General features: G+C 42.1%; 1 protein-coding gene across 1 annotated transcript in view; it reads left to right on the top strand.

The window, feature by feature from the left end:
• Positions 1 to 13,986, top strand: part of HMCN1 (hemicentin 1) — a 193,881-nt gene that overhangs the window by 123,644 nt on the left and 56,251 nt on the right. Inside the window, exons 42-50 of the mRNA XM_009997856.1 lie at positions 311 to 486; positions 785 to 881; positions 1,460 to 1,582; positions 3,279 to 3,440; positions 4,124 to 4,405; positions 5,661 to 5,828; positions 9,282 to 9,395; positions 12,817 to 12,903; positions 13,308 to 13,499. Coding sequence (XP_009996158.1) covers positions 311 to 486; positions 785 to 881; positions 1,460 to 1,582; positions 3,279 to 3,440; positions 4,124 to 4,405; positions 5,661 to 5,828; positions 9,282 to 9,395; positions 12,817 to 12,903; positions 13,308 to 13,499 — 1,401 coding nt within the window. The remainder of the gene's footprint in view (positions 1 to 310; positions 487 to 784; positions 882 to 1,459; positions 1,583 to 3,278; positions 3,441 to 4,123; positions 4,406 to 5,660; positions 5,829 to 9,281; positions 9,396 to 12,816; positions 12,904 to 13,307; positions 13,500 to 13,986) is intronic.

Genomic DNA, 13,986 nt, shown 5'->3' with positions numbered 1-13,986 from the left:
ATTCTATATATACTGATGATTTCCTTTCCATTTCAAGTTGTGTTGGTTTTTTTTCCTAGTCTTGGCTTTTCTACATGGTTTCTCTGTAGCTGGTATCTCACTATCTTGAGAGATCTTATGTAGAGGGCATTCTGTAAGTAACAACAATTAATCTAGTGCTTTTGGTGTTGTAAAAGAGACTTAAATTCTGTGTCAGAAAGGTAGTAACTGCAGTTTTATTTTTGTTAAATGGAGACTGTTAACTCCGCAGTATGTTTACTCTGAGAGGTCTGCAGTGCCTAAAGGTCCTTCTTCTGATGTGTTGCTGTAGTTCCACCAGACATCATGGGGGAGGAGCAGAATGTCTCTGTGCTCATGGGCCGAGCAGTGGAGCTGCTCTGCCAGGGCAACGCTGTCCCCCCACCCGTGCTGATGTGGCTCAAGGACGGGCGGCCCTTGCTGAAGAAGCCAGGTCTCAGCATCTCTGAAGATGGAAGCCTACTGAAGGTAAACTGGGTGGTCATGCTTCAGTGGCCACTGCTGTCTGGGGAGTATTCCCACCCTGAAGGCTCCAGATAGCCCTTAGAGAATGGGCAGCGTTAGGTCTTCTGCTGCAGTGGAGAGGAGCGAGGGAGATCGTATGCACCGAGGTGTTTGTGACTGATCCTGCAGGAATGATGCTGTATTACTGCTATTTAGAGAGACAGATGTAAAAATAAAAATTGAAACATGAACAACCTCTCCCTGCAAGCTTCACGTGTAACAATGTAAGAAGAAGAAATCCAGTTTCTTGTTTTCTTCCTAGATTGAAGGCGCTCAAGTACAGGACACTGGTCGTTACACTTGTGAAGCTACAAATGTTGCTGGGAAAACGGAAAAGAACTATAATGTCAATATTTGGGGTAAGATTTATTAAGCTTTTTCCAGGAATGGGAGCAGAGGTCAGAGAGAAATTACACTGTGAGACACTAAAATGCTCCTATAGTTCCTAAATGCTCAATTGCTGAGGTTCATGCAGGGAAATGTTATTACATTTGTTGTAGTTTAACTGTCCCAAGAAAGTGCGACACAATTTTCAAATTTCTTTGGTTTGGTTCTAAATTAATAGCAGCTACTTCATAGGTCTTTGTCAGGCTAGGTTTGCCTAACAGTAGTTTAGAGCTGAACTAACTGGTTTTGTATCCATAGCTCATATTTGTGCACTCTAATGCCATTTAAAGTAACCTACCAGTTTTCTACTTTTTTAAATGCTGAAATGTGGAAATTCAGATCAATAAAAGTTGATGTACCTTGCTTTGTTTGATCTGCAAAGTTATCAGCACTGAATCATAAAAATTGCTGTAGAAAATTTTTTCTAAGCCTGTTATTCCCAAGTGCATCATTCCCTACACAGGGTCTGGTTGGCATTGCCAGCAAGAGAATACAAGCCTTGCAATTGCTGTAGAGCATAATGGGACTAATTTGTGGCTTTTCTTCTCAGTGTCACCAAGTATTTATGGCTCAGATGACACCTCTCAACTGACAGTGATTGAAGGGAGCTTGATAAGCCTGATATGTGAGTCCAGTGGCATCCCACCACCCAGTCTCACCTGGAAAAAGAATGGTGAGTAACTGGCTGTTGTCTGGTTTATAAAGCAAATGTGATAATTTTGACCTGCTGGGTTTTCTTTTTCCCATGAACATGTTTGTGTGTTGTGAGGAGTTGAGTCATGCAGATGTCTAAATAATTCTGCTACTGAGGAAAATGAGCTACAGTAGTTGATTATTCCCTTCTTTTATTCACCTCTGCCTGGATCAGGTATCATTGTTCCAAAAGGCATGCAGGAGAAGCACAGTGCAGAGATCCCTGAGCTGACTTTACAAAATGAACAGTTAATGAATCACTTAGCCCCTCTCGAAGTGCCTTCTTGCCACAGTGCAGCCAGGCAGCATCAAGCCTTGTTGGTGGGTCCCAGACAAGAAGGCTGTGAGTCACTGAAATCCAGTGGTGCTGGATCAAGGGACTTTGCCCTGTTCTGCTGTGTAACCTAAACATATTCTCTGGGGTGTCCTTTGGTTTGCAGCCCTGGCACACTGCCAAGCCATCAAAATGCATCTAGTTGTAGTAATTGCTTTTGGGATATACTGAGCCTTTCTCTCATCCCATCTTAATATTTGAAAGAAGTCTGCACACCTTTTTGCTTTAGGGGTTAAAATAACATTGACAAACACCTGATGAACTGGGAGACAAAAGCAGGTATTTTAAATACCTTCTTTTAAGCATAAGCACCTTTGGAGCCAACATTAGGCAAAGTAAGTTACTGAACTCTTCCAGTATAGTAATTCTTGTGTTATTAATCAATCTTACCCATTCATCATGTTTTTCTAGAAGGCACAATACAGTGTGATATGTGCCCACCTTAATTAATTTTGTCTTCTGGAAAGATAAAATTTTAATGATGAAACACTTACTTTACTACATAAAATTTTCAGAGAAGATGAAGTTTATCAAGTTATTTTTAAACCCTGTCTCTTGGAAGCCAAAAAGGCATCGTATGACATGTTCTAATGACGTACTGCAAGGCCAAGGTATATGCAGTGAGATGACAGAGAGGAAACCTGAACCTTTTGGAGACTTCAGAAAGGCAGTTAGATAAGTAGTGCAGTTTAGAATATTAATTGAGACACAGATTTTTTTTTTGTTCTCTTGGATATTTGGTGCACTTGTTAATAGGATTTTAAAAGCTCAAGTGGGACATAAACATTCACTTTGTAAGAATGATCAGGGGCAGGTGAATTCTTTCTGTCACAAAGTCTCCCCCCAGTTTGGAAGGATGAAGGTAAGTTGCCTAATCTGAGGGCTCCGAGATTGAAAATTTTGCTGGTGTAATATTGAGGATGTGATGTTCTTTTGTGGCCATGTTTCTGCTGAGGACACCATGGGCAGAAGTGTGTGCCTGCCTGGCGCCGGTGGCGCGACACGGCGCTGGGCAGGACGGTTACATGCTGCACAGGCAGATCTTACTCAAAGGGTTGTTCTGCTCAGTGAAAGCACCCAGAACTTTCTGGATGGATGTGTGATGAGAGCTGTTGTGCTTTAGCTCAGGTTGCTGTATATCATGAACTCAACGATTAGTGCGGGAAGTCCTCAGCACCTGTTTGCCTGAGGTGTCTGATGTCGGGGAAGACTCTCACAGAGCAGTTCTAAACTGGACAGCTGTGCAGCTCAATCATTTTAAAATGAGCCTGTGGACTTTGCACTGCATGAGCAAACTCATTACCATTGTCTGTGGTTTTATCTGAAAGAATGTCTCTTGCAGGCTCTCCACTGGTGGCTGACCTTTCAGGAAGGGTGCGGATCTTGTCCGGAGGCAGACAGCTACAGATTTCAATTGCTGAAAAGTCTGATGCTGCATCTTACTCTTGTGTTGCCTCAAATGTAGCTGGAAGTGCAAAGAAGGAATACAGCTTGCAAGTATACAGTAAGCTACTGTGAAACTTCTGTTCACAGCTCAGCAGTTCTGCAGTAGGGTTGCATTGTGGCAGTGTTATCAGTCCGGGGATGTTAAGCTGCAGGGTTTTCAAAGAGTAAAGGACAATTTAAGGGTACTCCAAGGAGAATGTTAAATAAGTAAAATTTTGACAATTTGGCATCAAAGCTTGAGCAAGGTGTTGCATATACCTGTTGCAAGTGCACCTGACCACAGATTACAGGAATGTAACCTCTTTATGTAGTGTAATGTCTTGTCATCAAACTGTAATAGTAAAGACAACTATTTTCCATTTTCTTGAAAATTCTGTATTTCAGTCAGGAATAAAAGGAGTTATTTTAAACAGTCCCATGAATGAGAAAATGTTCAAGGATCTGTAGGAATTGACTGAATTACAGGCAGTAATTTTATTTAAATTTTTCTCATGTTTGCATTTTTAAAATCGCCTTGAAGTTTGTTTTTCTAAAAACCTTTTGGAGTGTCCTTGTGACTTTTCCCAGCCCTGTGGAAAATTCTGTAAATTGCAGAGAGCCCCCGACTGATTTGCCAACCCTCAAAAACCCAACTTTATTACACGCTGATCTGGCAAGCTTGATTATTATTCCGTTCCGAAAGGGGTGAAGATCCCGAGAAGGAGCTTCCAAGTTGACGTCTAAACTGCGCTTCTTTTCCAGTTCGACCGACTATACTGAACAGCGGCAGCCACCCGTCAGAAGTGGTGGTCACCCAGGGAAGTGAGATCTCCCTGGAGTGCCAGGCCCAGGGCACTCCCCAGCCAGCAGTGTCCTGGCTGAGGGACGGGCGCGCGCTGCCGGGGAGCGGGGACATCGCCCTGCGCCACCAGGGCCGCGTCCTGCACCTGCGGAACGCCCGGGTGTCCGACACCGGCCGCTACGTCTGCGTGGCTGCCAACGTGGCAGGGCTGGCTGACATGAAATACGATTTAAGTGTTCATGGTGAGTATGTGCAAAAGGGGGGGCAGGCGTAACAGGAACAAATTAGACCTCTAAGTGCATCGAAGGGCACCCAGGAGGTAGTTGTGTGGCTAAATGCGCCCCTGTATCTATTGCAGCCTTTAGACATGGTGCAGTTCCAGTTGCAGTGTTAGAAAAATCAAGATCCCATTTTAAACTCTTGAACACTTTAAAATCTTACCTCTGTCCCTGTTAATAACAATCCACCCCCACCAGCTCCATCTCCTGAGAGGAGAAAACCAAGATATGGTATAATTTTATAGGATGTTGGGGTGGGAGTCATGGTGAGAAATATTCTGTTGTGGGAGATGGAAATCAAGGTTTAACTGAGAGCACCCTGATAGTGGCTGCTACCAGGGGACAGTTACCCAGGGACTGCCAATATCTGAAGTACATAATTATCAGGTTCTCCAATTTGGCACCATCAGAAGAATTTAAAGATGGTACCTGCAACTCTTAATTTGTCCCTGTAATCAGACTTAACAGAATGGATTGGAACATCCTATTGTTTTACAGGCACTGGAATTTTGACATATGACTTTTTCACTTAATTGAGCACTGAATATTCATGTTCATACTGTGAAATTAAACACAGGAATTCTCATTATCAAAAATGAGAGGCCTACTTTATTTAGCAGTTTTATTTATTTATGTTTGTTTGTTTGTTTTATTTGGAATGTTTGCTGTGTTATCAAACTTTAGGGTGAAAAGGAACTTTAACCCTCCTCAAGGTATTTTCAGTGCTGGAGGATGTTGGCCAAGTCTTGACCCCAGGCTTTATGTTCTAAACTATGAGTTGTAGAACAGCTTCCAAAGTGGGAATCTTCATATTTCTAACGAAGAAAACCTAAAAATAAATTTGTGATATTTATTTTAATAGGGAGTTGTTCTTGCCATTAGAAAAAAAACATGTAACTCTGTCAATGTTAGGATTTTTCATAGTGTTTCTGTTGGGAATTATAATTAGCATAGAGTGGACAGAAATACTATAAACTGTTACTTACTAGGGATCTTTAGCCATCAAATAAAGGTACTAGAACTGGTAGAATTAATGCTAATATGCCATGCAGTTACACAGTGAGAAGTTGTCATTAATAGTATTTAATGTCTCCGTTTTGTAGCTCTTCACTTGCCAAGCTTGTCTTAGCTTCAGTGTATTACTGTTTGGATGTTTTGAGAGCAAAATTAGTTTTTATTTATTCTGAAGTATGCTTTTTTAATTAATCCTGTTCTGTAGTTCCCCCAAGTATTGCTGGTGACCTGCAGATGCCTGAAAACATCAGCATTGTGGAGAAGAATCCTGTCTCCCTGATCTGTGAAGCTTCAGGAATTCCCCTGCCATCAATAACGTGGCTCAGGAATGGATGGCCCGTCACTTCCAACAGCTCACTGCGAATCCTCTCAGGTACAAAAGTAATAAATAGGTCGTTAAAGAAAAGAAAAAGGAAGGACCCTCTGCATCTTTAGTGCAGGTATTTCACGGGGAAGGATTGGTTTAATAGTCTGTAAGGACAAGGAGAGAAGAGAAGCTGTTACTCACTGTGAAGCTTTTTGGCAGTTGGGGTCAGGTTGGCTGGAGCTCCTGGTGAAGAGCTCATGCAAACGTTTAAAGCTGTTCCCAAACTTAATGTGTGTGGGCCAGAGGTGTGGTCTGTGCCATGGAATAGCCATTATTGTGGCTGCTGGTGTGAGTTAGTCCAGTGCTTATTTCCAGAAATATGTCAAATGGTAACATCTTGCTTTATCAGCGCCAACACATGTACTGCGGTAGCTCTTTTATTTGGCTAGTTTCTCTACCTCTTGCTCTTCAGTTGTTTTATTCTTAAAGTAAAAAAAAATAATAAATCTTGAAGAGAATACACATAACAATAAACAAAGCACATCTTTCATTTTTTTTGAATCTGTATACAAAACCAAAGGGAAACCTATTCATGAGAGTCAGAAATTAATGCATGTCAGTACTTCCTGGCCTTGGAGTTAACTGCATCAGATCTCCAGAATGTCATCAAATGCACATAGCAGGAGCTGGAAGGTTCATGGCCTGTTGGGACACCATGGCACTGTGGCCCGAAGGAGACAGCTGGGGTGTTGCTGTTACTGACACTGGTGTGTTTGTGTGTTGGGTTTTGGAGGCAAAGTGTTGGCAGGGGGGGCTGCAGGGGCAGCCTATGTGAGGAGGGGCTGGGGCTGCCCCTGTCAGGCACAGCTGTTTGCTGAAGGTTCCTAGGACCCCCCTGCAGGGCACAGCTCTGTTCACCTCTGTGAAACAGCATTTAGGAAAGGTCAAAATGCAGTGTGGCAGCAAGGAGAAAAGTGTGAGAAACAGCCCTGCAAGCAGGTTGGAGACAGAGGAGGACTTTCAAGTGCTAAAGCAGGTATTTTTCCTCAGTCCATGGGGAGATCCTGTTGGAGCAGGTATCCACACTGCAGCCCTGTGGTGGGTGGGCCTTTTCTGGCTGCCATATGCCCACCCAGCTGCCCTCTCATTCCTTCCCCTCAACAGGACAAGGGGAGAAAATAAGATAGAGTTTGTAGGTTGCAATAAAGACAGGGAGATTGCTCACCAGTTCAGTTACAGGCAAAATAGACTCACCTTGGTCAATGTTAATGTTCATATTCACCAGACAGGTAAAGGATCTAGAAGGTGTTTAGAAGCCCTGCTAAGACTAGATTTGAAGCTGGTATCTTTCAGAATTTTTATCATTCATATAGTTTTGAACATGAGTAGTTGTTTTTAACAGGTAGTCCTGCCTTCTGCTTTCCCATTTTTACATATGGTGCATGGAAAAAGGAGTGGGTGTCTGATGATGATTCTATATTAATCTGACTGTCTGAGTTGGTTTGTGTTCCTTCTTGTGCAAAGTTGCTATCAACAAAAAATAATTTCTCCATAGCTTGATTGTTTCTCTTCTGTCTGTTGATTTCTACACCCACGCTAATATCACCACCCGGACTGCAGAGTCAGGAAGGGTGAGAGACAAAAAGATGTTTATTGTCTCTGAATGTTAGCTGCAGTGGGAGTGGGGAAAAGAGGCCAGAACTCAGTGCTTTGTTTTCCAGCAAACTTTGTGCTTTTGTGCAATTCTTTAAAAAACGACACGTTGTGGTAGTGAACTGTAACCAACATGGCATTTGGAACTTCATTTGTGCTTGTACAGCTGTAAAAAAACCAACATCAACAAATCCCCCTTTTTGACTAATTTAAGAGGTAAAATACTTTGCCAAAGCAAGATTTAGTTCTGTTGACTGAAAACATACTTGGCATTGCAGATGATTTAAATGTGTGGACACACTGCTGGCAACTTCGAGTCTGTTAATTCAGATACTATGCCCTTGTTTCTTTTTAATGATCTTTCCTACATCCTTTAGAAAAAAATTCCACATCTGCTTTCCTTGCAGGCCATGCACTAATGCATGCTAGCTGTAGGAAGGATCAAAGCTTTTATTAAATTTTAGCTAAATGTAGAAGATCATATCATGCTTCAGCACTGGAGCCCTGGGTGTGCAAATATGTGACACTACAGGGAGATGTTCTTCTGCAGGCAGAAAGCTGCTTCATTTTGCTTCTGCATGGCTTTGTCCAGGATATGGATGTCAGGAAAGGATCAGGGTGACATGATTCTGCAAAGACTGAACCTTCCTCAGTCTCACAGACATCCCTCCAGCAGGGAATATTCCTTGGGCACAGGCACAAGCATCAGGCTAGGTCAGCTGTTTTTCCTTCAAAGCACATGCCCAGAAACATACAGGCAGGACACACATGGTTCAGATGTGATGTACTGTGAGATTGTGATTTTTAATGGGAGAGCTGCTAATGAGAAACTGGAAAAGCTGAAGCATGGCCACCACATTTGGTTTCACACTTGCATGCTCACTGCTGTTTGTTTTGCTGTTCCTCTGCCCAAAAGGAAGCAAAGAGAAATCATTCTGCTAGGGAAAAGCAGTGAGACTCCTGGTCTTTTGGTCAAATGTATTTGCAAACCTTTTAGACCAGCATGCTGATGCAAATGTGTTCTGGCAACTGCTGTGCTGTAGTGTTAGGAGAAATGTGTTAGTTTAAAACATTATGTGCAAGCCAGTACTGTTGTCACCTGTTGTTATTGATGGCACAGTTAATACCAATACTAGAATTGAGGAGAGGAATTTTTTTCCTTATCTGTGTGCATGTGAAAATACCCTTATGGCATGTTTGCATTTATAAAAATAAACTTACTTTTACATGTACACACCTCACCCCCCCACATCTGATGAGGCTGTATTATTTTTCCTGGGTAGTCATCACAATTCTCAGTATAACAGAGTGCTCATGTGAACAAGACTTGTGCTGCCTGAGACTCTGTGTTCTGTCAAAATTCTCTGCATAGAAGTACCTGCACAAAACTTTGCATATTGCAAGCCCAGAGTTCCTGCCACATCCCAAGTGTCTGCACTGCTCAAGGAATTACATGTGCCCTGTACCCCTGCCTGTAGTCTGAGTGGCCTGTGGGGAGCAGGGTTAATTTTCTCTGCACAAACTTGTCACATGTGTCTTGAAGTTTTCAGTGATTGTTCTGGTTGGTCTCTGATTTCCTCTGGAAATTCTCAGAAAATGTCTGAATGCCTCAAAATTCATTTAAATATGATTTCTGATGGGGAAAAAAAGGGCCTGAGCACACATGCAGAAGTGATGGGAGTATGAGTAAGGTCAGTGGCTTTCACTACTCCTTGTTCACCAAAACCAAAGCGCATGAAAAAAAAATGTACAGCTGTAAATTTCACCAGCACATAAAAGAAGTGTAGGAGTTAGCACAGACAGTTTGGGAGCACGTTGGTTGGAGCAGGACTTGAATGACTGCAGGTGTTTTGGCTTTCTCCTCAGGAGGCAGAGCGCTCCGCCTGACGCACACGCGCGTGGCGGATGAAGGTCGGTACACCTGCGTGGTCACCAATGCTGCAGGAGAAGTGAGGAAGGATTTTGACCTTTCTGTTCTAGGTAAGTTCAGGGTAATTTTGTAGAAAAAGATAAGGGGTCTGCTGTATACTTTGCTGGTATTGTAAAAGTTTTGTGCCAAAACATATGTCCTTGGAGGGGGAAAATACCTTTGGTAAGGTGGTCAGAAAAACAGTTTTCAAAGAGAAGTGAGTTTTCTGTTTTAAGTTTTTTAATTAATGTGGCATAATTTGTAGTAACTGACAGCTCCTTCTGTTTTGTGGTTTGTTTCTCTTCTGAAAAGGAATGATGTCAGTGAAATTGGCTTCAGTGAGGTGGCTATTTCAGTTGGGTAGGAGTCTGGGGGATACTGACAGCTGGCCTTCCATCTTCTCTTCTGTTTCTTGGTGCTCAGAGCTCCAGTCTCCCTTGGGCCTGATGAACAGGCTGAGTCAGTTGATGGGTGTTTTTTTTGTTTTCCTGGCCAAGTTTGTTTTCAGCCAGATCCATTCCCTGCTGCTTCACCACACAGGCCATAAACACTGGTACTGGTGAAGGGGAGATGACACGAGCGTGTGGTCAGGGAAATAGTGTTATATCTTTTCACCCTGGCATGAATTTAAACTGGTTCAAGTGAAAAGAAATCTACAGCCCCAGGAAATTATAAGAAAGTCATGTGAACTCTTGCACCTAATGCTCACATGCAGAGAGATGAACCCCATGTGATGATACTGTCTATTAAGACCAGCCTTGCTGTGCAGCACTGCCTGTACTGTGTACAACTGAGTGGCATGGTGGTAATAATCTGTTGCAACAGAGATGTGTAGGCAAAGGCAAGACCAGCAGGAAAATTAAACACTGGAGCTAGAATTGTTTTAGCAAAATAGAGATCTCTGATCCAGTGGAAACCTTCAGTCAGCGGAGGTTTTGGTCTTGTGAAGGGTAATGGGTGATCCTGCTAATCTATTTAGAGAGGGATTGGTACAGAAAGCTCTTCAGATGGCTGTTTGTGAATGTGTGATTTTGTCACTTATTTTTAAAATATAGTATTTTTGCAGAATATTCTGCTTTGAGGTTTAGAAACTATTTGTTGTTTTTTACCAATAATTACCAGGCCTGTGTATCATTTTCCTGTAGGTTGCTTTTCTCTAAGGTGCTGAGCTTTCTAAGGTGCTGAGCTCTCTCAGCTTCCCTTGCCTTCAGCTGCCCTACACATATTCCTCCTGCAAAGGATAACTCACAGTCATGTCAGTTCATGTTTATTTGATGAGCTCATGGAAGTGTAAGTCTGGTAGAATGGAAGAGGAGGATAAACACTGAAAAGCATTCATTGTTTTACTGTTTTCTTTGGAAGATTTTAGTAGCAGGGTGTTCATGAGGGTTCTGGAAACATCTTTTGCATAGGCTTTGTTTGCCTTGAAGAAAAATTGCTCAGTGAAGCTGATTTCAAGTGGAAAATTCCATTGTTCAATCTTCTCTTCCCTCCCCCCAGTAATTTCTTTGTCTTTCTAGAGGAAAGTTACTGGAATGTGGCCTGATATTAACACAGAATATTCACCAGCTCACTGTAAATAAGAACTGTACAGAGACTGTACAGTCTTTCTCTGAGTTGGTGTAGGAGGTTCCAGAGGAGCCAGATTGCATGGAGAGCTTGGTGTAATAAACATAATATTTATATATTTGCAAAATGTTTGGTGTGGCTTTGTCATATCTCTGAAATTAATATGTGTTGACATCTTACTGTATTACTTTAGGGCCAAAGCAATGAGTTGCTCTGGTTATTTATGAATACTAACTTTTGGCTTGACTGAAAAGTCCTAAAGTTTATGATTTTTCGGTTATATTTTCCCCCATCTAATTCCTTCACTAGTTGATGTGAGAAAGATCTTGTTGCATTTGGACACTAGAACCCATACAGATGTCTGGTTTGCATTGTATGTACAGTCACAGCAGGGAATTTGATCATAACTGCATCACAAGTTGGTGAGAGTGCCAGGATTGGCCACATCTTCCCACATGCGAAATTCTACTAACCCGCATCTCACCACGTCTCCTGTCCAGAGGCCAACTTCAGCCACTTTTTTGCCATTCCAGTCAAGTGAAATGCAAGCGTCTTTCCATTTTATTTTTTTTCTCACTTTAGTTTATACCTTCATTAATTTAAAATATCTGGTGTGACATTATTTTTCTCTGCTGACAATGAATTCTGCATATTACTGTGATTCTTATTTTTAGGAGACTTTTGCTTCCAACTTAGCGGTAGATCACAAATAATCTGCTCAGTATCTTTTAATTCCTCTCTCTTTAGGCCTTCAATCTGGGCTGTAAATTTGCTTTTTGTAGGATTATTAAAGCTTAGTACCTGGCTCCCTAATCTGACATTTTTGTTACAACTTCCAAAATCCCTTGGACATTGGGCTTGCTTCCCAATGGCCATAGGTCTCCTTTTCAGCCCATTACTCTCCACGCCTACTTAGATTTGTAGTGTCGTTTTCTTTTGGCCTGAATCCACCAATGTCTCTGCTTTGAAAGAAGCAGCTGATTTGTCACCACAGCTACTCACCAACACGTTCAGAATCTGCCTTCCCTCATGCAGTAGCACCTGGGTCTGTGTCGCCCTGGTGACCAAGATGGTTTGGAAACAAGTCATGAAGTGGTCAGTACAGTAAGAGTTCCCTTGTTAGCTATTTGGGAGGTGGATAGGGGTTTTAAGGGTATAGTTTTTTCTTCTGCTTCCCTAGAGGAACGTAGTTTGTACCACAATAAGGTGCCTGTAGACCTATTCAGTTTGTTCATCTGCCTCAATGGAATTAGCTGTATTTGCAAAAAACACAGTTAAGCCTCTACACAGCATCTGTTTGTTTCTCATCTCTTGCATTGCTTTGAGCATGCCAATAAGGAAGAAAAACCAACACACATGGTGTGTGACTAGACAAGCTGAGTTATTTTTTTAAACAAATTGGTTCTTTTCCTAGGGTTCTAGATAGATGCTTTCAATTAGTGTTGGAAAAGAAACAACTCTTAAACTTAAGCACATAGTTTTGAACAAATAAATCACTTGCTGCTTAATACATGATGACAGAACTTGCTTCCAAACTTAAAAAACCTGTTGGTGCATAAAATCAAAACTGGCCCCACTAACAGTGGCTCATCACCATTGCCATGCTAAGGGGACTCAGAAATCTTGCCCTACAGACCATGCTCCTCAGCACCCCGACTATCTCTCTAGCTCTTAAGACTAAACGAAGTGAGAACTTTGTGAGTCTGTGGTCCTCTCCTGCCCTTGGCATGGACTTGTGTGGTGGAGGGGTGCAGAAGAGTGTGTGTGTCTGTTGTCCAGGCAGGTTAGCTCTGCACCCTTTCACATCTGGACCCGTTTCTGGTAGACCTGAGCTGTTTGTTGATTGATGTGATTTAGGGCTGAGTTGAGTTTAACTTGGTTGTAAATAGGACTTACTGATGATGTCTCCTTGTCTGTTTGCAGTGCCTCCAGGGATTGTGGGTGAAAATAAACTGGAAGATGTGAAAGTGAAAGAGAAGCACCGGGTTACCTTAACATGTGAAATGACAGGTAAAAGTAATACAGTACTACTTACATTTACTGATCAAACCCACAGTGTAGCTCGTCATTGGTTCTGAGCAGCATGTTTTTAATGGAATTTTCAGTTTGGGGGAGTTTTTAAATAACCAGGGTGCTAGCATCAAGACTACAGCACTCCTCTTTATAAAGGCTGTGTAAAATGTAGCCAAGAGAGTAGCTGCTGGGATATTTCTTCTCTAAAGACCTTTGGAGTTTAAGAGGAGTTGTATATTATTTCAGGAGGCCTCAAAGACTTTAGAATGCACATTCCAAAACATGTCCCTCAAGGATATATTCTAAAAGTGCATCTGACACTGTATCCTTCAGTTTTTTTGAAACCTTGGCATATCCTGGAGGCTGTGCAACAACTAATATTTACAATTTTCTTCATTAAGGGAACCCTGTACCTCAGATCTCCTGGATGAAGGATGGCCAAGCTCTGGCTGAGGATGGAGATCACAAGTTTCTCTCCAGTGGGCGTTTCCTGCAAATCACCAACGCTCAAGTCACTGACACAGGGAGATACACGTGTATTGCATCCAATACAGCTGGAGATAAAAGCAAAAGTTACAGTCTTAATGTGCTTGGTAAGACAGCTGGGCTGGCTCTTGCAGAGAAGATATTAATCCCAGGAAAAAACAGATAATCAGATTGGAATTTCTTAGTACTTTAATTACAGCAGTGCTTAACTTGCCTGACTGCGGTAAAAATTCCAGAGCTTAGTAATTGATAAATAATAGTAGTTCAATAGAAACAGCAGTTCTGTGATGTAGACAATACAGAGCTAGAAAATGTGGAGCTTTATTAGGACATTTTATGGAATTAGCTAGACAATGCATTGGCTTATTGTGATTCAAGGAAGGAGCATCTAAAGTGTTGTTCAGATTGTGATCTTTTCATAAGAGCTGAAAACATCTGCAGTTGGCTTTTTTCGGGGTGGTTCTTGCATAACCCAATGCAAACAATGGCCGGTTTGTTTTCCACATCCTCATTTCCTAGGTTCATGCCTCCTAATGCCCTGCTGCTCCCAGGATCAGTGGGTAGTGGGGCTGCCAGTGCTATGCCAGAAGGGAC

The sequence above is a fragment of the Chaetura pelagica genome, unplaced genomic scaffold, assembly GCF_000747805.2.
Source record: "Chaetura pelagica isolate M959 unplaced genomic scaffold, ChaPel_1.0 scaffold655, whole genome shotgun sequence".
Taxonomy (NCBI): Eukaryota; Metazoa; Chordata; class Aves; order Apodiformes; family Apodidae; genus Chaetura; species Chaetura pelagica.
This window is presented reverse-complemented; position numbering and strand designations above follow the sequence as displayed.